Genomic DNA, 25,570 nt, shown 5'->3' with positions numbered 1-25,570 from the left:
TTTACAGAGAAGTAAAGCATCAAATAAGCACATAAAAGAGAAAAAAATACAAGAACAAAAGAAAAACAAATAATATGAAATTATTAATTATAAGAAAATAAAAAAAGAGTAAAATAAGTTAACAGTTTTATTTCCTTTTTAAGATTTTTAGAGGAAGCAATAGTTCTAATCTACTGTTGAATTTCCTTTTCAAAAACAATAAAACAAGGTATACTCTGAGAGAATTTACAGTGGATATGGAATTTAGCAAGGATTAGAATGAGATTAATAATGAAATATTCCTCACTTTTCACTGATGAGGTGTTAGTGAGTCCATTGGATCACTTACTGGATCATACAGCCTATGTGGAATGAGTTCATACTGTATCTGTCCGTCATGCCTCAAAAGATGACATCATCAATTCTATTTTTGTTTTGGTGACTCCATGGGACGTCGCCAACTTAAGTGCAAGTCATGATAGACCATATACAGCTGAAGTCAACATTATTATTAATATTATTTTTCTTTTTCAAATATTTCCCAAATGATGTTTAACAGAGCGAGGCAATTTTCACAGTTTGTCCGATAATATTTTTTCTTCTGAAGAAAGTTTTATTTGTTTTATTTTTGCAATAATTTTTTTTTTTCTTGATTGGCTACATACACAAAAAAAAAACTATTTTATATAATGACTTGCATAATTACCCTAACTTGGCTAATTACCCTACACTGTAAAACAATGATCAATTAGTCCTGGGAGCATATGTTTTTAGGTCATTGTAACTTATTAAACTAGGTTAATCATGTTCTAACTCAATTTTATAAGTTACGCAAGATGTTTTAAGTCAGTTTAACATAATACAAGTTCAACAAACTTATAAGGTTAATTTGATTCAGCTTAAATTCAAGGCAATAATTTTTACAATATAGTTAAGCTTTTAAATGTCACTTTAAGCTGAATACTAGTATCTTGAAAAATATCTAGTAAAATATTATTTACTGTCATCATGACAAAAGTCAAATAAATCAGTTGTAAGACAGACATTGGAAAAAATACAAATAAAATAATTAAAACTTAACAGTAATAATTCCAGTAGGATCTGGATGCAGCTTTTATGATGCAAGCTGAGTCACAATGCACTCCATGGAGCTAGTGGCGTCACTGTGATGGTTAGTGGTGGTGAGCCTATTCACAAGCATTGCATGCAGCTCAGACTGCATTTGCACCGAGTCTGCAGTCAGACCCCTCTCAATAATTCTGACCTCAACTAGATATCAATTGCATTATTGTCATTTGAGTGAAAGCCATAATTGTCATAGGCTCTTATATGCTTCAAGGTTATTCAAAAAGTGAGCTGGCTTGACATTTTTAAACATAATGAATGTTTTTTAAACAGTATGTAACTTTATTTATAGTACCAAAGACACTCAATTTATTAAAATAACTTACAGAGGAAAAGAAAAAAAAACAAATGTTTTAGCTGTGTGCCTTTGTTAGTGGTTGAAGTGATCATCGTCACTGATTGAATACCTTTATTTATAGGACAGTGTAGAGTGGGATGGATTGCCAAAGTTCAGGGTCACTGCGAGCACCTCAGTAGGATGTGTCGATACACTAATTGCTAGGCTATTGGTGCTGACAAAAAAAACAAAAACTTTTACATAAAACAAAGCTGCAGAATGTGGCACTCATCGCTTCACTGCAAAAAGTTTGCTGGTTCAAGTCCCGGCTTGGCCAGTTTTCATTTCTGTGGGGAGTTTGCATTTTCTCATTGTGTTGGCATAGATTTCCTTGCGGTTTCCTCCACTGTCCACAGACAAGCACTGTAAGTGAACGAATAAACCTGTGTGTGTGTGTGTGTGTGTGTGTGTGTGTGTGTGTGTGTGTGTGTGTGTGTGTGTGTGTGTGTGTGTGTGTGTGTGTGTGTGTGTGTGTGTGTGTGTGTGTGTGTGTGTGAGAGAGAGAGAATGGGTGTTTCCCAGTATTGGGTTGTGGCTGGAAGGGCATTCGCTGCTCAAAACATATGCTGGAATAGTTGACAGTTTATTCCGCTGAGGCAATCTCTGAAATGGAGACTAACCGAAGGAAAATAAATGAAAACTGCAGATTTCTCTTGCAGACTGTCAAGTACTTCAATTATATTTATCCACACTTTAGTTTTGGACTTTGACCAATCAGCTTCTGATTTTGTTTGTTGAACTTTGAAGTGTTGGCATTTGTTTTTGAGAACTTTGCCCTGGTTGTGTAACCTTATAACCTTACGTTGGGCCACAGGGAGCTAAGGATTTGTAGCTCTCTGTGAACTGCACTGCTGTATTTTATCCTGTACAATCTTAAATCAAAGTGTATTTATTTCTTTCATGTATGATTCCATGAAAAACATTGAACATCAATGAAACCTATTCATTGCAGAAAAGTGTCTATTTAGTGTAGAAAGGTTTCTTAGACTGATAAAGTGTTCATCACACTGTAGGAAAAATGTTCTTAGGTGATTGTTCTTTGGCTCTCTCTTTATTCATTTTTAAGTGTATTTGGAAACCCATTGCAAGTTACTATATAGTTTAAACTGCAAAATAGCTATGTATAGGATTAGATGGACGATTCCCCAAACTTTAACCTGAAGCTTGTTCTACTTGTGGTACGTAAAACAATGTCTGTTTAGAAGAACTTTGGGATTTGTTCAGATGTGTCATAGGAAACGTTTTTAAGCCGATACTGATCACATGGATTTGAGTTTCTCTTTTGAACCTTCAACAATAGTTCAAGATGTGTTGTGAGTTTTTTTTTAAAGTTCCGTCTGTTAACTTCTGTAACCTGAATTACCTGCTTACCATTATTTGTCTAGTTATCTTTTGTCAATAATTGTGAGCGTGTATTTTTCAGATGACTCATGTGAGTGTTTACCCTGTTTTCGAACACATGAAGTGTTGAGTAAAAAGCCTATTTAAAGGAAGATTTCAGAACATTTCAGACCCTGCTATGCAAGATATGCTTTGCTTATAAGGAAGTCTTCCTGATCAAGTTAATAAAAGTGCTCCCTGAACATCTGTGAATTCCTCCAAGCTTAGTTTCTCTTTTGATATCAAAGCAATTATTTTAAAAAGGAATGTTTCTGGTCAAACAGGACTGTACATTTAAGATTACTCTCTTATTAGAGACATGAAAGTTAGTTAAGTATTGTTATTAGTGCCTGTCAAAGTGGATTGCTTTAGTAATTAAAAGATTAACACCGTAATGAAACATACCGAAAAAGTATTACCTACTATATCAACGATATCTCTCCTTAGTAATGTTTCTGATTGAGGAGATCTCTCCTCCAAAATGTAAAAGCACACTTTTTTTGGAGAAAATTATTAATTTATTGTTCTTATTTATTATAGGTAAGAAAGTTTATAACGTTAGTTTGACACTTTTTGTATTTAAATGTGAGAAACAATCAGATGTATTTAAAAATAAAAATACAGCTTTGTAATTAAATTTTAAAATGAAAAACAGGTGCATACTTTTTAAATGAGAATGTGAATGTGTACTACTAAAACTTTGTTGTTCAGTTGTATCCTACTTTTATTGTATTGACATTGCTGCCTTATAGAGTATAAAAACAAAACAAAAAAATACAACTAAAAGCTGTTACCCTGCTTGTCCTCAATTAAATTCTCCAAAAATTCTCTGTATAGTAGCTCTACATGATATTAAAAAAACTAGCATTACAATATTTTTTTATGCAGTTTTATATATTGGATATGAATATAATTTTAACAAGATGACTTAAGTGAAGCTGCGGTCATGCTGGACTTTTCTCCCTATAGACTTCCATGCAAATGTGTCAGAACTGAAACACAAGCTCGTGCGACAAGTTTTGCAGTTCGCTGCGTTGTAAAGTTCAAGCTTGGTAAACTCTGATCTGCGAAATTGCATCATGTGTCTGTGTGAGGCCAATTGAAGAGCAAAACATGACTTGGACAGAACTTTCAAATATGGACTAATTCGCTCAGTTTTTTTAATGTCTAATCATCTTGTTCAATCTCACACCTTTTTAATAGATCTTAACAGGTTATTACGTACTGACGTCATTTATCTCATATGCGCTATGTCGCGTTAGCTTACTATGGCGAGGGAGGCGAGCGTGATTAATTACAAAACTCCAGCTCCTTAAAATGCAGAAACTGAATACTTTTACTGCGTGTGTTTGCTGGACAGTCTTTCCCTGACACTACAGTTACAGTAGAAGCCCTGTTTCGCTATATTAAGAGAAAATAAATGTAAACTCCATTTCTCTCTCTTTCTCACTGTGGACCTTTGACCTGCTGGGGTGACATTTCTTCTCTTCTCGGCTGTTATAACGATACTTGTGGATCCAGACACGAGCGTATGTGCAGAGCGAGTTTTCCCCAAGCGTCTATCATCGCATCTCTACATCAGTGTCATTTATCCAGTCGTAGGCATTAACAACTCACTCGACAATGCTCAAAAAGCAAGCGGGATAATATTTAAATTTCGTCACCTTTTTTGCTGCTACGTTACACTGTTATGCATTGTATAACATATCCTACAATATTAAAAATTATAAGAAAATTATAAAATTTTATAAATTATACCGAAAATTATACGGTTTTATCTGACATTTTTGTCAAAATTGAGACATATTCTTATTAAATCACAACTTATTTACATTATGGGATTTTTTTTTTTATATAAGTTGTTCACATTTTAAGACTTTTTATTTAAAAAACAAATGTTACACACATACTGTTTGCTATATGAAATGCAAAAAATTTTAAAATAATTCAGAACGCAGATAGAACCTTAAAATTCCAAGGTGACGATTTGTTTATGTGCTGTAAATTTTCATATTGTTCCATGCATGTACTTGAGTTTTGTTTGATGCATTCAAAGAGAGTGTTTCTTTGAGCAGGTAAAATTAAAGATACAGTACATATATCTGACTGCTTGAATTAAAGAACAAGATTGTGTTACAAATACATATAAAATGTATTTAAAAAAAATATAATACAAGAAGTGTTGTGCTGTGAAGTAAAATATAAAATTGTGTTTGGAAAGCATCGTCAATTCACCTAGGTATCGAAGTGAACCAAATCGATGACATGATAATCATAACCAAAGCGAGCCGTGAGACCATGTAGGTTCACAACCCTAAATTAAAGTGAAGATTAAATAAACAGTGAACAAATGAAGTAAACGGTGCTTTAAAGTATTTGGGATTGAGGTATAGAAATTCAATAATTGAATGTAAAATAACACTTTATAGACTATGAATAAATAATTAAACTCATTTAATCTTTGTTAAAGCTGCATACCTTAATCCATAATCTTGTGCTCAAATTGTTTCAATTAATTTGAGATCTTAAAAGCTTTAAAAACACATCCAAATAAAAATCTTTCATACTTAGATTAGAGATGAACTTTTCAATCACTCCACAAATGACATGTTTTGAAATGTGGTTTCTTGAAAGTTATAATCCCTTATGTCAGGGGTTCCCAAACTTTTCAGCCTGCGACCCCCAATATGACGATGCCAGTGACTCGCGACCCCCAATATCCTGGTTATGAATACAGAAACCTTGCATGCAATGTCACACACACACCAATACACCCAGGGATATTCTTCGTTTAATGTCAGTGCAGTAAATGAGCCAGAAACTTTAACCTGGTGTTATAAAATCAATCTGCTGCATCTGACGCTATTGCTGTGTCTTTAATATAATGTAATTACCACTGGGGTCGCAATCCAATAGAACTAGTAACTATAAGCTACTATAGTAACTATATAGTAATTATAAACGACTATGTTTTTTCTCTTCTGTAGGTTATGGATAAAATATGGTCATGCCTATATGATTTAATAATAATAAATAGATTTTTTTAAATCACCAGGCGACCCCCCCCCCCCCCTTCATTGTCCCGCGACCCCTCGAGGGGTCCCACCCCCACTTTGAGAACCCCTGCCTTATGTAGTAATAATAATATTGATAATAACAATAATAATAATAAAATGTGAAATTTCAGTTCTTTCAATGTGACTATTGCAGATTTGCACATTGCGATATTGATGCTGAAACAATATATTGTGCAGCCCTACTCACATAGTGTCACTTTAGAGCAATATACTCTGGTTTACCCTATCATGGAAACTGCAGTGCCTTCAATAATTTCAGAAGGCTTCCCTCAGCTCTCTCTCTCCCAGTCTGTTACTAGAAAATGAACCCCTGTGTTTTTCCTGTGGGTGGATGGAGCTTTGTGTGAGAAACTGAAACCCAGGCCGTGCTAAAAATAAAGTTCTTTCTGCTCCAAGGAAGTCCAATCTGATGGAGGCCTGTTGATAAGTGCTTGTGCTAACACGATTCCAGAAAGTGGAGAAGAGCGATTGTGTGTGTTGGAAGATCTCTAAGGAAGAATAGATGAGTATTTGGGCGGCTCAGAAAGGGAGACACAGCTGTGCGTCCCTGCTTGCATATATTCATCATGGATGCGGGACAAATCTCTCTCTCATCGCCCACATAAAGACCCGAGTGCAAACTCTCAGTTTTTCCTCAGAATTATCACACTACCAGTAGCACTAGCAAGTGCAGAAATTGATGTTGGCGATCAATTGCTTGACATATTAATGCGATAATACATGCTGCTTAGGGATCTTACTAAGTTGATTATGACTAATGCTTTCCTCTTAAGCAAAACTGACATGTTTCTTTTTATAGAGCAAATTAATTGAACGTAGTCCTAATGTAAGAATAGTGTACAGAATTAACACTGCTAAGTGGCAGATGTAATGAAAATGGGTTGGATGGGTATTAGTATGTTAATGAAATGCAACAGAATGCAATGTTTTATATTGCACTGTCAAATAATCACTTTCGATTTGATTGCAAATTGTACATTATAACACATTAGTATTGATATACACTTTATTAGGACTGGGTTTGACCCACTTTTGTCTTCAGATTGGCCTTAATCCTTCGTGGCATAGATTCAACAAGGTACTGGAAATATTCCTCAGATTTTGGTGTATATTGACATGATAACATCACACAGTTGCTGCAGATTTGTCTGTTGCACATCCATAATGGAATTGAGAACTGGGGACTGTGGAGACCATTTAAGTACAGTGAATTCATTGTCATGTTCAAGAAACCAGAGATGATTCACGCTTTATGACATGGTACGTCATCCTGCTGGAAGTAGCCATCAAAAGTTGGGTACACTGTGGTTATAAAGGAATGGACATGGTCAGCAACAATACTCAGGTAAGCTTTGGCATTGACACGATGCACAATTGATGCTAATGGGCCCAAAGTGTACCAAGAAAATGTCCCTCACACCATTACACTACCACCACCAGCCTGAACCGTTGATACAAGGCAGGATGAATCCATGCTTTCATGTTGTTGACGCCAAATTCTGACCCTACCATGCGAATGTTGCTGTAGAAATCGAGACTCGTCAGACCAGGCAAAGGTTTTCCAATCTTCTATAGTCTAATTTTGGTCAGCCTGTGCCAATTGTAGCCTCAATTTTCTGTTCTTATAGGTGACTGGAGTGGCACCTGGTGTGGTCTTCTGCTGTTATCGCCCATCCGCCTCAAGGTTCGATGTGTTGTGCATTCAGAGATGCTCTTTTGCATACATCGGTTGTAGCAAGTGGTTTTTGAGTTAATGTTGCCTTTCTATCATCAAGGCATCAACAAGGCATTTGCGCTCACAGAACTGCCACTCACTGGATATTTTCTCTTTTTCGAACCATTCTCTGTAAACCCTAGAAATGGTTGTGTATGAAAATCCCAGTAGATCAGCAGTTTCTGAAATACTCAGACCAGCCCATCTGGCAACAATAATTATGTCACGTTCAAAGACACTTTTCTTCTCCATTCTGATGCTCGGTTTGAACTGCAGCAGATCGTCTTGACCATGTCTACATGCCTAAATGCATTGACTTCTGCCATTTGATTGGCTGATTAGAAATTTGCATTAATAAGCAGTTGGACACGTATACCTAATAAAGCAGCAGGTGAGTGTATAGAAATGCCAACTGACCCAGCCGGGGCTCTAACCAGCGACCTTTTTTGCTGTGAGGCGTCACCACTACTCACTGTGCCGCTTAACCTCAAATGCACATTTTAAATGTTTGTTTGGTTTGTGTTAAAGACACTGCCTGGGTATTTGAGGACATTCTTGTGCACTTGTTTTCTGTTGCTCACACACACTCAAGTTGCCAAGACCACAATTAAAGGTATTTGGATGGGCCTTTCATGTGCACTTGTGGACTTAAATCTGGGCTGGGATGTCTCATTCATCATTTTAGCTCACCAGCGTCCCATTTGTAACCATTATGTGCTTTCAGCGTGAACTTCTGCTGATTGTTCTGACTTCTATCTGATAATTAAAGTGGGATTCAGTAATGGGGGGTGTCAAGAAATTTGGGCTGCCTATTACATTACAAACCACAGGAGAGGGCAAATTCTTCAGCAGGGTATTGCTCCTCCTTATACTTCAGCCAAGTTCTTGAAAGCAAAGAAGCTCAAGGTGCTCCAAGATTGGCCAGCCCAGTCACCAGACATGTACATTATTAAGCACATCAGGTGAATAAGCATAATCTAGAGGCCTTTGTCTTTCATATAAGGCACTTGTTATACCAAAAGATCAACTGGAAGTCAAGTTGTTTTTTTGTTGTTTCTAAAATTTGGACAGGCAACAAGATTTTTTTCAGGTAGTATATAAACCACAGGTCACATGACTACACACATGGTAGAGAAAGTAATTGAAAAAATCAACCTGGAAAAATTAGATCGATTATAGGTTCTGACTGTTGATCTCGATTACCCCAGCCCTGCTCTTTTATTTGGGTAAACATTGCTTTTGCTTGTGTGATTATTACTTGACTATATCGTATAGTAATATAAATCTTAAAGCAAAAACATATACTGGTACTGAACTTGAATAGAACTCATCACACATCCTCGTGTATCCTTTTGAACTCTTAAAAAAAGAGCTGTTTTTATCAGTTTGTTTGTTTATTTGCAAAGTGGTCAACTAGTCCATAAAGGCTAATTTTCATATTGATAAAACAACAATTAGAATATAATCATAGACTTAAAATATTGTCTTTATTTCACATAAACAAGTCCAAAATTATGATGGAAAGGAACATGTTGATTGAAGTGGTGAGAAAAAAAATAACGTTGCATTTGATTGTTAAAATAAATTGAGCTTTTCATGCATTCACAAGTATGCCGACAGGTCCATTTGTGTTCATAAGCTTTGCATGCATTGTGCTGTGTGTTTTGCAGCGCGATGAGCACCATGTCCGCAGGGTGACTTTATAACAGATTCACGTTAAACAGATGATCATATCATGTTTGTGGATGTGTATTACCCATCTGATCGTGATTCGGTGTCTTGCATTCGTGCCTTCAGGCTTGTTGTTCGGTTATGGTGGACAACATATGGCTTAATGGCAAAGATAACATTGGGCTATCATTTTGAACAGAGCAACACAAGCCTGGAAGATGAAGCATAGAAAGAAAAAACATTGAATATGCAACATTTCCTGGTCTTAATTGGAGATGCACGCTATATTAGAAAGAAATATCTGTGTGTTCAGTTTGTTTATGGTTGTGAATTGCATTATGGGATGTTGATCTCTGCTCTGTTGACTCTTATTGTTGCAAATGCAACTCTAAAGTTTAACAAAGTGACTTTTATTGACATGTTAGTGGTTTGAAATTATATAATGTATAAGAAATAGCATATAGAGAAATAAGTTGTGAATTAACCGAAAATTGACCTGCAGCTTATTGCAAGGATTTTTTAGCGTAAAATACAACACCAACCCAGACAATATATCACTTTAAACTATTTAAAATGTTAATAAAAGTCACTTTTAAAGGTTAAAAGTTGTCAGAAGACAGATCAAGGTCCCATAATGTGGTTCAAAAGTAAACGGGGGGAAATAAAACATGAATCACAAAATATGGAAAATTGCTAATTTCAATAGTATATGGATGAGGCCTTTAATGCGAGCTGAGATTGACTCTCTCAGCGATACAATGTCAGACACAATGCACTCAGTGGAGCTTGTGATGTCACTGTGAGGGGTTGGACTAGGGGTGGGGTTAGGTGAGCCCATTCAGAGCTCAACAATAAGGACTGCCGATGGCGTGTGAGATGCTCTGGACAGTAGACAGGATCGTTACTGGCCCGAACGGGCCACTGCTGCCTTGTCACTAAAGTTTCATTTGCCTGTGACTATTTGTCAATTGCGTGCAAATACAGTTTTAGAATTGAGAAACAGTTTGTGTTTTCAAGCCTTCAAATGCTACCTTCTTGGTGGTTCTTATCTGATTGGATGTTGTGAGCACGTTATTACAGCAAAGAGACAGCAACATGGCGGTAACATCAAATGATGATGCTAAAGGAAAACATTTGTTTCTAACCTATTGTAAGCAGACATATACGAGGGTACACCACAACTAAAAAAATAAGTGATGTTTTGTACAGTTTGCTGTCAGTTTGGCAGGTCTATAGCCATCTTTTGTTTCAAAACACTTTGAATTTTGCTCATTACACATTTATTAACATTTTTCTAAATATTTACATTCTAGATTTACAAACATTTTGACACGTGTGTGTGTGTGTGTGTGTGTGTGTGTGTGTGTGTGTGTGTGTGTGTGTGTGTGTGTGTGTGTGTGTGTGTGTGTGTGTGTGTGTGTGTGTGTGTGTGTGTGTGTATATATATTTTTTTTTTATTTTTATTTTTTTCTGGCTAAGAAATAGCTATTCACTTTTTTTGGTGGGGCCAGTGAAAATATTGGCAGGGCAGGTAAAAATCTGAACCACTGGTCCGATTGGGCCAATAGAAAAAATCCTTAGCGTTGAACCCTGCCATTACCCTGCATTACATGTTAACCTGCATTGCATGCAGCTCAGATTGCATCTGCACCAGGTCTGCATCTGGACCCCTTTCGCTAATTTATGGATATTTTTTTAACAGTGTATACTGGAAAAATGTAACATTCCATTATTTTGTTATTCTGCGGTATATATAAAGATATGAATACAATTTCTCCAGATGACTTATTGTTTCTGTTTGGAAATAATTTTACTATGATTGAGATAATTATGTAGGCTCTGTAATAAACAATTTACAAGCATAGATAAATTTAATAATAAAAAAAGAATTAATACAATCTAAATAAACAGCATTTTATAATTTTTACTATAATAATTAATACAGCAATTGTTTAATGAAAATAAAAATAATTCAGTAACATTAATAATTACTCAAGTTAAAATGAATGATCACATTGTGATAATGATGCTAAAATTATATATTGGCAGACCTAGCCATAATAATATATTTTTAAATGCTTAAAAGCTATCAAGTTTCAAAATGTCTAAAATGCCATGAAAGTATCCTAAAAGTAGACCAATTGACAGAAATGTCTTGGTCATGAATTTCGTGAAAGCACAGAGAAGGTCAATTAGTGAACAAATCATTTAGAAGAGTTTTGTGAACTCTTTCTTTGAGAACAAATTGTTCTTCTGAGTTGGATGTATTCCAAGGCAGTCTTTTTGGACCCAAGCCAACTGTTTAGCATGTTTTCATAGTGCATTGAACTCTTTCAGTGTCAAAAGATCAGAAATAAAGATTAGGCTGATTGGGGTTGAAGCAAACCTTTCATCATTTTTATTTTTTGCTCTTCAGCTATGGCGGCTATCAGGAAAAAGCTGGTGATCGTGGGAGATGGAGCATGTGGGAAGACCTGTCTACTCATAGTGTTCAGCAAAGACCAGTTTCCAGAAGTCTACGTGCCTACTGTGTTCGAGAACTACATTGCTGACATTGAAGTCGACAGCAAACAGGTTGGTATTGATTTTTGTCCGCCTCCAAAGCCCCAGCGCCATGCTTTAATGCAGCTCGTCTTGCAGTGTTTACACACATTGAAGTTTGGGTTTGGTTTGAAAAATCACTGATTGTGAAACCTAAGCACTGATCTGAGATTTGCTTTTATTGATTCTTTTCTTTTTTTTTTTCTTTTTTTTTCTTAGTCAATTTTACCATGATTATCAAACAATACATAAACGTTGTTGTTGTTTTTGGTGTGTTTTATAGATGCATTATCTAAATTTAGCCTTTATGATATATATAGTTGAAGTCCGAATTATTAGCCCCCCATTGATTTTTTAAATTTATTTATTTTTTTTTTTTTATATTTCCCAAATGATGTTTAACAGAGCAAGGACATTTTCACAGTATGTCTGATAATATTTTTTTCTTCTGGAGAAAGTCTAAAATACATTTAAAACATTTTATGAACCACTTTAGGTTTAAAATTATTAGCCCCTTTAAGCTAGAAATTTTTTACGATAGTCTACAGAACAAACCATCGTTATACAATAACTCGCCTAATTACCCTAACCTGCCTAGTTTATCTAATTAACATAGTTAAGCCTTCAAATTTCACTTTAAGTTGAAGAAGTGTCTTGAAAAATATCTAGTCAAATGTTATTTACTGTCATCATGGCAAAGATAAAATAAATCAGTTAGTGATGAGTTATTAAAACTATTATGTTTAGAAATGTGTTGAAAAAAATCTTCTCTCCTTTAAGCCGAAATCGGGGGAGAAAATAAACGGGGCTAATAATTCGGGGGGGCTATTAATTCTGACTTCAACTGTACATAAAACTATAAATGTATGATAAAATAAACACTTACTAAAAACAATATTAAAACAATAAAATAAAAAATAAAATTTACTTAAAAATCTATGTTTTAGAATGATGATCTTTAAAAATATTATTATTATTATTATTATTATTATTATTATTATTATTATTATTATTATTATAAATAATAATAATAATAATAATAATAATTGTTGTTGTTGTTGTTGTTGTTGTTTGATCATTTTTATTATTATTTATATTATTAATTTAAAATGTAATATTGCCTTGAGAATTTCCTGAATACAATAAGTTTATATAGACCTGCTAAAATGATAAAATTGAAATAAAAGTAATTTTAAGAAGCATAGAGCCATATTACACTCCATAAAACAATAAAAATCACAATCCCAAAACAAAAGTATTTTGTATTTAGCAATTCATTCATTCATTTTCTTTCTGCTTAGTCTCTATTTCAGAGGGGCAACTATTCGGTGCATGTTTTACACAAAAGAGACCCTTGCAGCTGCAACCCAGTACAGGGAACCCATACACTTTTGCATTCACACACACACTCATACACTGCGGCCAATAAAGTTTATCCAATTCACCTGTACCGCATGTCTTTGGACTGTGGGGGAAACCAGAGCACCCGGAGGAAACCCAAACCAACACAGGGAGAACATGCAAACTCCACACAGAAATGCCAACTGACCCAGCTGGGACTGCTAACCACTGAGCCATCATGCTGCCCCATATTTAGCAATTACAAAAAAATATTATTATTATTATCATTATTATTATCATTATATTATAGTCATTGTTTTGGAATAGAGTTGTGAAATAAATCGTTCACAAGAGGCACATCGCGAGTATACGCAATGTTGAGTCTGGATTATACTTTATCATTTTGCACGTTTTTTTTAGGCCTGTGATTGTTTGAGGGTTTTAAAAGCAGTTAAGCATAAGATTAAGCATGTATCGTTTGTAACTTTGACAAATTAATAATGATTCATTTTATTGAATTATTTCTAAAAATGAATACTATGACATATACCTGAAAGCAGTTTGACTTGAACTTATCTGTGCTTGTAGATTTATTCTATATTATGCAGAATCAACCCAATTAATCTAAAACAATCAATTCTGTACAAATAATTATTCATCTCATCTAGTAAAATTATATTCACATCTCAGTATCTAGTATTCACATCTCTAGTGCCAAGTATAATTGAGTACACCCCATTTTGAAAATTAATATTTTTATTAATTTCTCGGTGAAAATAGGCTATGTATTTTGGCGCATTTTAACTGAACAGATTTATTAAACAGATATATTTATTAAAATAATACTTTAGTCACCAAACATATTTAGAAATTGAAAGATAATACAATGAATTCAAGAAAAATATTGCAACCTACAAAATTTATAACAATTTTTTGCTTCTCTTGTTTTTTTTTTCTTTCTTTTTTGTGTTTTAATATTTTTCTATAACATAAATTTGGGTGTACTAGTTTTTAGACTGTTATCGTAAGTTATTTTGTTAGATTAGCTCCAGATTTGGCTTCAGTACTGACCACCACTGTCACAACTGGCTTGCTTGGATTGGAAGTTGTGGAGCATCGCGTTGATGGATTTGGTCTTCAGTGTTTGAACTTTCAGCAGTGAAATTTAAACCACACTGAACTTAACTCAACTCCAACTCCAACTCTGAAATCTGGATTTTACTAGAACTTCTATGTTAACCGGCTTTGCCACAATCTACATTGTAAAGGCGCTATATAAATAACTTAAGTTGAATTAAATAATCTAATGTATATGCACAAATTTAATATTGTATAGCTTCCTATTAAAAATCCGAATAGAAAAGAGAGATTTAGAGGGGTGTACTTATATATGCTGAGCACTGTATTGTAGAATAAAAAAATATCGCAATGTTAGATTTTTCCAATATCGTGCAGCCATATTAAAAATATATTTTAGTAATTAATTACTTTTTATTAAAATATTGGAATGTTGACCTGGCAAGCAAGTGAAATAAACGTACTGTAAAGTAAAATAAAAAAAACAAATTAAAATAACAAAATCATATAAAAAATGACTAAAAGTAAATAATTTGTCTAAAATTAAACGAAAAATAACAACAACAAAAAGCACTGTTTTATAATGGCTGACAATGAAGGGCTCTGCTAGATCTCCCATTGCTCTGGTGTTTTCCGTCTCTGACCACTGTGAAATCTGAAGGGGCCTTGGCAAAACAGGAAATGGCTGTTCTCTCTGGTTTCCTGCCTGCAATTTTCTCGCCTGGTGTCGATGTGACTCTCCATCCACATAGAGCATGATTAAACACACCACCTCATTTCCTCATAATGGAGGACGGCGTTTCGGGAAGGTGGTCTCATTCTGTGTCTCCAGCACCAGATATGTTGCAGTTAAGAGTTGGACTGCTTCTGCTGTAAAACCCCTCTTGCTCTCTCAGTGCCATTACACTGTCAAAATCTAGAGGCTTCTATATATACACGTCTATAAATATAGAAGTGGTGATTGAGCATAAATCTGTACAGCCCTCGGGAACATTGTCTTCTATTCTGACCCTGTGGAAAAACATACATTTACACCATCCGATAATGTATAAATATGGGGTAAAATTAAATTAATAACAACAATTAAATAATTCAATTATTACCAAAACTACACATAAATAAAAAACGGATAAATAAGTAAACCATTTTATTAAAAAAAAACTTTATTTAACATGCATGACTTTTTTTTTGTTTATTCAATTGTTATTAAGGACTATTTAGATACTAAAAAAGATATAAAAATATGTACATAGAAAGACAATAAACTCCAAAAAGTAATAAAAATAAACTGCCTTTGCGAATAACTAAAATAAAACGTAAATATAAAATTAAAAGTGTCTATAGATACACTATGTATGGCTTTCTTTTTACTATTTTTTTTATCATGTAATTATAATATAATATTATAACAATAGTAATGTTATTTCATCATTTATTATATTCTCGATGTGTTTGTACCTGCAAACCCTTACATGCATTTAAAATGCTTGTTTGGCAATGTTTTATTAATTGTTTTAGTTTGTTCTGTTATGGCTGTTGATGCTTGTTGTAAGGCAACCTTGGGTGTCTAGAAAGCCGCCATTTACAAATAAAATAAATTATTATTATTATTATTATGTAAATAAAACTTAAAATGACAATCACAGTAAAAGTTATAAATAAATAGTCATTTTTTTGGAAATGTAACTAATTAAATATCATTATCTGTGTCTATCTTTATTTATAGCTTAAAGGGTCTAATCATTTTGACCTTAAAATGTATTTTTTAAAAATTAAAAACTGCTTTTATTCTAGCTGAAATAAAACAAAGAAGACTTTCTCTAGAAGAAAAAATATTATCAGACATACTGTGAAAATGTCCTTGCTCTGTTAAACATCATCTGGGAAATATTGAAAAAAAGAAAAAAATTCAAAGGGGCCTAATAATTCTGACTTCAACTGTATATTTATATATTTAGCCGTGCAATACTCTGCAATATCAGAACTCGTACAGCCTCTTCACTCCTGTGTATCACTCTGCCCACAGTGACAGCAGTTAAATAAACTCTCTACAGCTTGACAAATAACTTAATGTACTTTTGAGGCTTTTTTAGGCAAGAATGTAGTTGTTTAGACTGCAACTATACAGTTTATTTAAAAGGATAGTGCCTGTTTTGAATATTCATAATTTTAGAGATTCAACGAGCCTGTCATACTGAGTTGAGCAAACATGTTTGACATTCCGCCACAAGATGGTGACAGAGACCGCATAATAAGCATAATCACCTGTTTTGTCATCACTTTAGATATTACACTAGAGAATCATTCAAATACTAGCTCTAACGTGACATTTGTGAGTAGCAACGGTTTCTGCTGTTCTGACATCAGCTGCTAATGTGAATGAACGTGGGAAGAAAGTAGTCCCTCGTACAAAAGGGTTTTTGAGACTCTCCGTATTTAGGTGTATAGGTATGTATCTATGTTAGATATTTATTTCTATTATTAGATGTTTGTTTACTTATTTATATACATCTAAATGCTATTTATTAGAGGTTTGTTTTAAATGTAAAACTAATTTTGTTTGTTGTTAAACAACATTTTGTCTCTAATTAACCTGTGATCTTCATAATCATTGTAGCAGTTTATGCACATTTGATGACACCTAGAAGCACTCTGGAACTCTGGAAGCATGTTCATGACACTGAATGAGAAATGGTCACAAAATTAAAAATATATCCCAAGTTAACCAGTCAGCTCAATTTTTGTATTACAGGTCAAACCGACCCACAGAATGACATAAGAGCTACAGTCAACATGAAATCCAAATTGGCTCTATTTACTTTAATGTTCCTGTTCTTATTACAAATGATTCATCATGCACTACATGTTCCTCTAAGAGCAAAAAGACATTTATCTTTCTCCAAAATGCTCCTTGGAGCTGCTATGACATCCATTTTTTTTTTTTACTGAGGCCATCTATTCATTGGTTGTGAAAAATGATGAGCTCTCTGAAACATTATGGGCTTTTATATTCCTCACCTGAACAGCCGATTACACAGTAGATGTTCAGATGTGAGGAAAACACAATCTGCTGTCTGACGAGAGGTTGTGTAATGATGTGACTCAGTCCTGCAGGAGAGCAGACGGGATGCTGTTTGATTCCCTCTAATCATCCCTTTAACTAATTCACTTCATCTGGATTGTGATTGGATAAGCTGATCCTGCCGCTGTTTATATGTGACACATGCGAAGGACTGATACTTAAGTTCATTTGTTTTTTGGACAATATTAGGAGCATACTGTGATGCTGTTGGCTGATTTGTATGTGAACAGCTGTGATCTGACATGATTTGAAAGTTGATTAAGGAATTTATTTTGAGCGATATCTTCTGTGACCGATTAAAAGCTCTGATAAAATAACATACTTTTTTATTTGAAAGTTTTTCATTTTTTTCCACACATTCAAATTCAAGCCATGCCGGTGATTGGGCCCTTTTTTTAAGACTTCAGGCATATGATTTACAAAATTTGCATAGAAATCTTCCTAAAAGTTAATGTACAGCAGAATAAATGTTAATTTATTTACTGATTATGGCTCACATGATAGGTTAATAGGTTCATTAAGTCCATTTAGTTAGCATTATTATTATTATTATTTATTATTATTATTATTATTAAATTTTATTATAAATATTATTTATATATTATTATTATTATTATTATTATTATTATTATTTATATATTATTATTATTAATTTTATATATATATATATATATATATATATATATATATATATATATATATATATATATATATATATATATATATATAATTAAATATTATTTATTATTATTTTTTTTTTAATTGAAAATATATATTTAAGTTTTATTTAGTTTGTTCGAAAAGAATTAGAAACCCAGTACTGGGAAACACCCAGACCATCTCCCAGTCACACACGCACTACGGCCAAATTTGTTTACCCAATTCACCTATAGCGCATGTCTTTGGACTGTGGGGGAAACCAGAGCACCCGGAGGAAACCCATGCCAACGTGGAGAGAACATGCAAACTCCACACAGTAATGTGAAATGACCCAGTCGGGACTCGAACCAGCGACCTTTTTGCTGTGAGGTGACAACGCTAACAATGAGTCACTGTGCTGCCTATTAGAATAAATAGAATTCTAAAATTATGTGTTGAGAATTGTCCTGAAGAGATCTACAATACATAAAACTAAATAACAACAATAATAATAATTCCTTACATTTATTACAGTTAAATAAAAAGAAGTTGAGAAGATAAACTAAAAAAAAAAAAGGTTTTGTAGGTTTAGTGGCACACGCACACTGCTGTGAAAACTGCTTGTTTTATGACCTTACTTCAACACTGCCCCTCACAGGAAGCCACTGGCAAAATTGAAATTTCAAAAGACCCTGTTAAGTATGATCGCTAAGCATGAAGGCATCTCCATGTAAACCACTTTAATTGAGTACAATGTACAGTAGGCTATACTCATGTCATTGTACAATTGTACAATGTCTGTCCTCTTAAACCACACAAACCCGTATACACACACTCACAAACACTCACATGTCTCCAGCTCAGTTGTTGTCTAAAGTGTAGTGGTTGGGACCCTTCTAAGGTATAATGTGACGTCAAGTGGGCTGTGCTGAACACACAAGGCTCTCCGCTGAGCTTAAAGTCATTCTACCCAATTATGATCTGCAGGTGGAGCTGGCATTGTGGGACACAGCAGGACAGGAGGACTATGACCGTCTCAGACCTCTGTCTTACCCAGACACAGATGTCATCCTCATGTGCTTCTCCATAGACAGTCCCGACAGTTTAGGTAAGTATTTTTTTTCTTTTATACAGAGAATCTTCTTCATATCTTGAATTCTGACTCATGCGTATTGTTCTGAGGCCACGGATAATCTTTCTTACTGGCAGAAAAGGATTGTCTGAATCATCCGTGTGTGCAGGAAGTTCCAGTGTTGTGTCTAAGAGTCGAAGCGCCTCATGATAACTCTTGTGTCGGTGACATCACTGTCCTTTATCTCCCAGCAGCTTCCTGAAGGAACATCCTGCTGCTTTCCCAGATGCATTGAGTGTCAGGAAGCTTGAACAAATTTAAATCTTAAAGGGATAGTTCACCAAAGAATGAAAAACACTTTAGGGCGGCAAGATATTCGACAAATATTACACTGCTATATACGATAAATATATTGCAGTATAATTTCACCAATTGACTTAAATAGCTCTATTTGTCATTACTTGGGATGATTTTGTTGGGGAGTGAAATATAAATACATATTTTTATGTAATTTATTATATACATACAGTTGAAGTCAGAATTATTAGCCCCTTAAATTATTAGTCCCCCTTTTTATTTTTCCCCCAATTTCTGTTTAACAGAGAGAACATTTCTTTAACATATTTCTAAACATAATAGTTTTTATAGCACATTTCTAATGACTAATTTATTTTATCTTTGCCATGATGACAGTACATAATATTTGACTATATATTTTTCAAGACACTTCTATACAGCTTAAAGTGACATTTAAAGGCTTAATGAGGTTAATTAGGTTAACTAGGCAGGTTAGGGTAATTAGGCAAGTTATTGTATAACAATGGTTTGTTCTGTAGACTATTGGGAAAAATAAACAGCTTAAAGGGGCTAATCATTTTGACCTTAAAATGGTGTTTAAAAAATTAAAAACTGCTTTTATTCTAGCTGAAATAAAACAAATATGACTTTCTCTAGAAGAAAAAATATTATCAGACATACTGTGAAAATGTCCTTGCTCTGTCAATTATCATTTGGAAAATATTTAAAAAAGAAAAAAAAATTAAAAGGGGCTAATAATTCTGACTTTAACTGTATGTAATAAACTACAGTCATAAATAAACAGAATGAAGCAAATATTAAAGTGAAATAAATCGTGCTTTATTGATTCTGGAGAGAGCAGCAGTATTCAGATACAGAAATTGAATAGTTAACTGTAAAATAACTCTGTATAGTCCATCATATAAATAATTAAATAAAATAAAAAAATCTTTTTGCACTACTCACACAGTCACAGGTTTTAAAACCACATGCAGATGATAAACTTTCACTCTATTATGGTTCAGTTCTGCAGTGTCCACAAATCTCCTGTATTTTGACCTGTGGTTTCTGGCCATTTATAATTCCAACTCAACATTGCATATGTGACTATTGCGGATGCACACATTGTGATATCAGTGCTCAAAAGAAATATTGTGCAGCCCTACTTCTCTTGTTTAAAACCTATTTGAATTTCTTTCTTTCCTCTGGTTAACACAAACGATCATACTTTGAAGAATGCTGGTTTCTTTCTTCTGTTGCACACAAAAGAAGATATTTTGGACAAAGCTGAAAAACTAACATTTGACTTGCGTAGTTGGAAAAACACATTGCATGGAAGTCAGTGGTTACCGGTTTCCAACATTTTAAAAAATATCTTCTTTTGTGTTCAACAGAAGAAATTAAAGATTTAAAACCACTTGGAGAATAAATAATGAGGGAATTTTCATTTTTTAGTGAACTATCCCTTTAAGCTTCATTTACACTAATGCATTTCTTTTGTTTTAACACATCGAGTTTAAAATGGAATCAATGCTCATTCCACCATGTTTCCTAAAACATTTCATAAAATGGTGTAGACATTTAGAATTTGTTAGTGATTAACGAGGGACCACTGTATTCAGAAAAAAATGTGTGAATTTTTATTATAGAAAACACAAATGACCAAAAGAACAATTTGTCTATTAAATTGTTCTGAGAGAGAATAAGCCTCATTTGATTTGACAGCATATCCTTTCATTTTACCAGAATATTATAAAACTTCTAAAATGTGTATATACTATGAAAAATCATGTGAAAATTATAATGATATTTGTAAAATTACTTATAATGTTGGAAAAACTTTATATTTATTTATATTTACATATAGATTTGAAAACTGAAAACATTTCATCATTATTTTTACATTGGTCTTATATATATAAATAAAAAATCCTTATTTAAAGGCAGAGAGGCTTGACAAGAAACTGCAGCACTAGCAACCATAAAATCTTATGTATTTTTCAATATTTGAAATGTAAATATTTAAAATTACTTTACAGTTTGTTTGATACCAGGGGCATTGCTATACATAAAGCTCTACTGGGGCACAGCCCTCCTCCAAGAAATAAAAATAAATAAATAAATATATAGTCTAAGAAAAAAAAATCTATAATTGTAAATAAATAACAGTGCTGTTGTGATTATACAATTATTATTCTAGATAATAACAATGATTTCAAAAATAATGATTTCTTTCAACAGAAATCAATCCTAAATGTAACTGGAAAACAATCTAAAGAGACAACTAGAGTGATGCTAAGAGAATTTAAGATTTTTTTTTGCTTGAATATAATTTTTTAGAACAAAATTCTATAGACAATTCCATAGAATACAAAAAAAAATATTTGTTTTATAGAATTATTTGATGTGTGTTTCTTAGACCTGACTGGCCGAGAATTAGGTTTATTAATTCTAAGCTCCCTGACTTCATCCCTCCTTTCTGCTTCATAATAAAAGAAAATCTATCAGGAGCCACACAGTATAAAAAAGATCACCATCATATTGTTTAAACTTTGTTTTGTCGACTTGCAAAGCTCACGGTGTGCCAGTAAAGACAGTTTTACAACACATGAGCACCCTGGCTATTTTTTCAGTGTGCATGTTCACAACCGTACCGGGAGTAAATGTAACCTTACTAGTGTGTGACCAAGTTCAGAGCTGAGACTCCTTGTCAGAATTCAGCCGCATGATTCAGCAGAGTTCAAGAGATCAATATTACATAAAGAGCGGGTGCTGTAATTTCCCACAGCAGTGAAAGCAGTGAATGGGACCAGCTTTAGTCCTCCAAGACTCCAAACATGAAATGCTTTTCAATAATAGGATTGCAGTTGGGGCAAATCCCTCATCTCACTCATACTTTATTTGGGTCACAGTCACATTACAAAACGATGTTCTATAAGAGCATATATAAGTATTATTTAACCACGTCATAGATTTATTGCTCATATTTTTCTAATTACAGGACTTACAGTTTGGAAAAACTTGACTATTTATTATATTAATATAGTATTTAAGACTTAAATAAATATATTGTACAAGTTTACACACACACATTCTATTTATAATACACTAATAAAAATGTTCATGTATAATATGTTTATACATTATAGATGTGTTTGTAAAGCTTGAAAAGCTATTGTATAATAATGTTATTATATTATATTATATTATATTATATTATATTACATTTATATAATATTATACTATATTATGTTATAGTCTGAGAACACTTTCTTAAAGTTATAATATAATATAATATAATATAATATAATATAATACAACATAATATAATACAATACAACATAATATAATAAAATAAAATATAATGTGGGGTAGAGCGGGGACGAAAGTAACAAAGTGTTTTTCTCAAACCCCTAAAGACATGATTTCCAGGCTATAACAGCACAATCAGCATGCACCGCTTGATGGAGCTACCAAATATCATGTGATTTTTTTGGGACCGTAGCTCCATTTCTGTTTTTAAATGCAAAAAGTAAACCACTGTAGTGGTTAAATTTTTTTTTTTTTTTTTTTTTTTTTTTTTTTTTTTTTTTTTTTTTACAAGTTGTGTTTCTCTTTTCATGTGTCACAGTAATGATCAATCTACGAGTGATTTAGTGCAAACACACCCTTTAGTTAACAATATCAGAGTTAAAAAGTAAATCAGGTTTAAATGGCAAGAGTTCCTGTGGGGATGAAAGTAACACTGTTATTAATGTCCCCCTTATAATAGCCATAGCTTTTTTTATTTGCTTACATTAGAGTTTGCAGTGTTCAGATTCAGATGTTTAAAAAAATTGCCAAAAATAATAAAACAAAAATATTCCAAAATTGTAGAAAATCTTAAAATTTTGCATTGCTTTCGAAACATTTAATGGAAGTGAAATTTAAAATGAAAATTCCATTCAATATTTTTTTGCAAAGATAAAAGACAGAATATGTTTGCAGTTAACATCAACAAAGTCACAGTCAGATTTATTTAAAATAAACTAGATTAAGCCAGTACATCTAGCAGATATTGTTGTTATTATTGACACACCCGTGCGCTACTTTTGTCCAGCCTATGTGTTCAAATGTACCAATGTGCAACTTTTGCTCAGAGTGAAGTCATTGGAGTCGTTCTACATTAATACAACAAAACACCTGATTTTGATAGAGCACTGTTGTGAGTTAGGCACCACAGAAAAATGTATATTTCTGCTAAAAACATTATCTTTTAAAATTAAGGTTTTATGAAAAATCTAAACTTTTACTCCCCGCTCTCGCCTAACTGTTACAAATTACAGACTCCAAAATAAATTTTAATTATTTACAGAAATAGGTCCACTTTATATTAAGTGTCCTTAACTACTATGTACTTACATCAAAAAATAAATACAATGTACTTACTGTGTTTATAATGTATTTGAGAACACTTGTGGTACTTTTGAGTTGGGATAGAGGTTGGATTATGGACAGGTTTGGTGGCATGGGTAGGTTTAAGGGTGGGTTAGGGTGTAAGGGATGGTCAACAGTGTATTTACAAATGTAATTACAGAAGTTAATTACAGATGTAATTACATACATGTATTTAATCAAGCATAAGTACAAAGTAAATACATGTATTTACACAATACATTGTAACAAACTAATAATTCCTGTGTAAGTACATATAAGTTAAGGCCACTTAATATAAAGTGGAACCCAGAAATACAATATAGTCTGAGAACAGTTTTTTTCTTAAAGTAATAATGGATTTCTGTAAATTATTCATTTTTATTTTGGATTCTGCAATTTCTTACATGCAATACATTTAATAATCTGTGATATTTCTATTTACTCAACTTTTATATATTTATATAAAATGTATAATAGTTTTATGTTTATAATTCAGGGTTTGCAAAATTTCTAAATCCCTGGTAGCCTTTTAGGCAGGGACTCTTGATAATTTAGTAACCCAAATTAAATTCAAGTGGTCCAAATAAAAAAGACATTTACTAAATAAAAGTAAATACATAAATTTAATAAATAAAAAGGTTATAACTGTATTCATTATATGCATACAAATATACACATATATATTTTTTTGTAAATAACCAAAATTTATGTAATAATAATAATAATAATAATTATTATTATTATTATTATTATTATTAATTTATTTCAATTTACCTTTATTTATGTTGCGCTTTTACAATGTAGATGTCAAAGCAGCTTCACTTAGAATGTTATTGTAAATTGAAACAGTGTCATTATTATTATTTTATTTATTTGATTTGATTTTGGATTTTTTTTTTCTTTATTTATTTATTTATTCCTTAATAAAATCATGTGACATCCTAGTAGGCCCACCTTTATCATTTTATTTATATTTATCTATTTGTTACCAAAGTGCCAGTTCTTTTGACAACACCTGTTAGTGCAGATGCAAATTCAAACACATGTTGATAACGACTCCTCGACCCATGATAATTACATACAACAAAATTACCCAATTTGTGAGATAATGCAAAAGCATTGAAACATGCGGTATGGCTATATTTTTCCTTTCATTAAGATGTCTGACGGGCAGGGGGCATACATTTTCAGTAACTCAACTGGAAAACATAATAGCCCCAGTATGTCAGTCTAGCAATTGTGTAAACTCTGTAATTCTTTGTTTCTTTATTTAAAATAATCAGTCTTAAATGTGTGTGTGCTTTCACAGAGAATATCCCAGAAAAGTGGACGCCGGAGGTAAAGCACTTCTGCCCCAACGTTCCCATAATCCTGGTGGGCAATAAGAGAGATCTGCGTACTGATGAGAACACACGGAGGGAGCTGACTAAGATGAAGCAGGTGTGTGTGTTACTGTACTGTAGGGAGTCCCAATAAAAAGCTCTTAGCAGCTAACATTACTGTCACTCTTGATGGCCTGGTCATTATCATCTGTAAAACTCCTCGAACTCAGGCCATCAGTCCAACTTCTAATACCCAATGACTGATGTCCTCTAAATAATATGTCAGTGATAATGGGCAGAGGGCCACCATTAAATTGATCCAGTTAGCAATAATAAAAGTGGTGTTATGTCACAAGTAGGGTTGTAACGGTATGAATTTTTCACGGTATGATAATCGTCTAAAACAATACCACGGTTTGACGGTTTCGCGGTATACGGTATGTTACAAATGTTACAAAATAATAGAACAGTGAAGCAAATTTGACTTTTTCCAAATAATA

General features: G+C 33.2%; 1 protein-coding gene across 1 annotated transcript in view; it reads left to right on the top strand.

Annotated features, from left to right (window-relative positions):
• rhoca (ras homolog family member Ca) overlaps window positions 1–25,570 on the top strand; it is a 35,269-nt gene that overhangs the window by 4,715 nt on the left and 4,984 nt on the right. The window contains 3 exon segments of the mRNA NM_201150.1: window positions 11,700–11,857; window positions 18,951–19,071; window positions 25,058–25,188. Coding sequence (NP_957444.1) covers window positions 11,702–11,857; window positions 18,951–19,071; window positions 25,058–25,188 — 408 coding nt within the window. The 5' untranslated portion in view covers window positions 11,700–11,701.

Source organism: Danio rerio, chromosome 6 (assembly GCF_049306965.1).
Source record: "Danio rerio strain Tuebingen ecotype United States chromosome 6, GRCz12tu, whole genome shotgun sequence".
In the NCBI taxonomy this organism is placed as follows: Eukaryota; Metazoa; Chordata; class Actinopteri; order Cypriniformes; family Danionidae; genus Danio; species Danio rerio.
The sequence above is the reverse complement of the archived record's forward strand: the minus strand, read 5'-3'. Positions and strand labels throughout refer to the sequence as shown.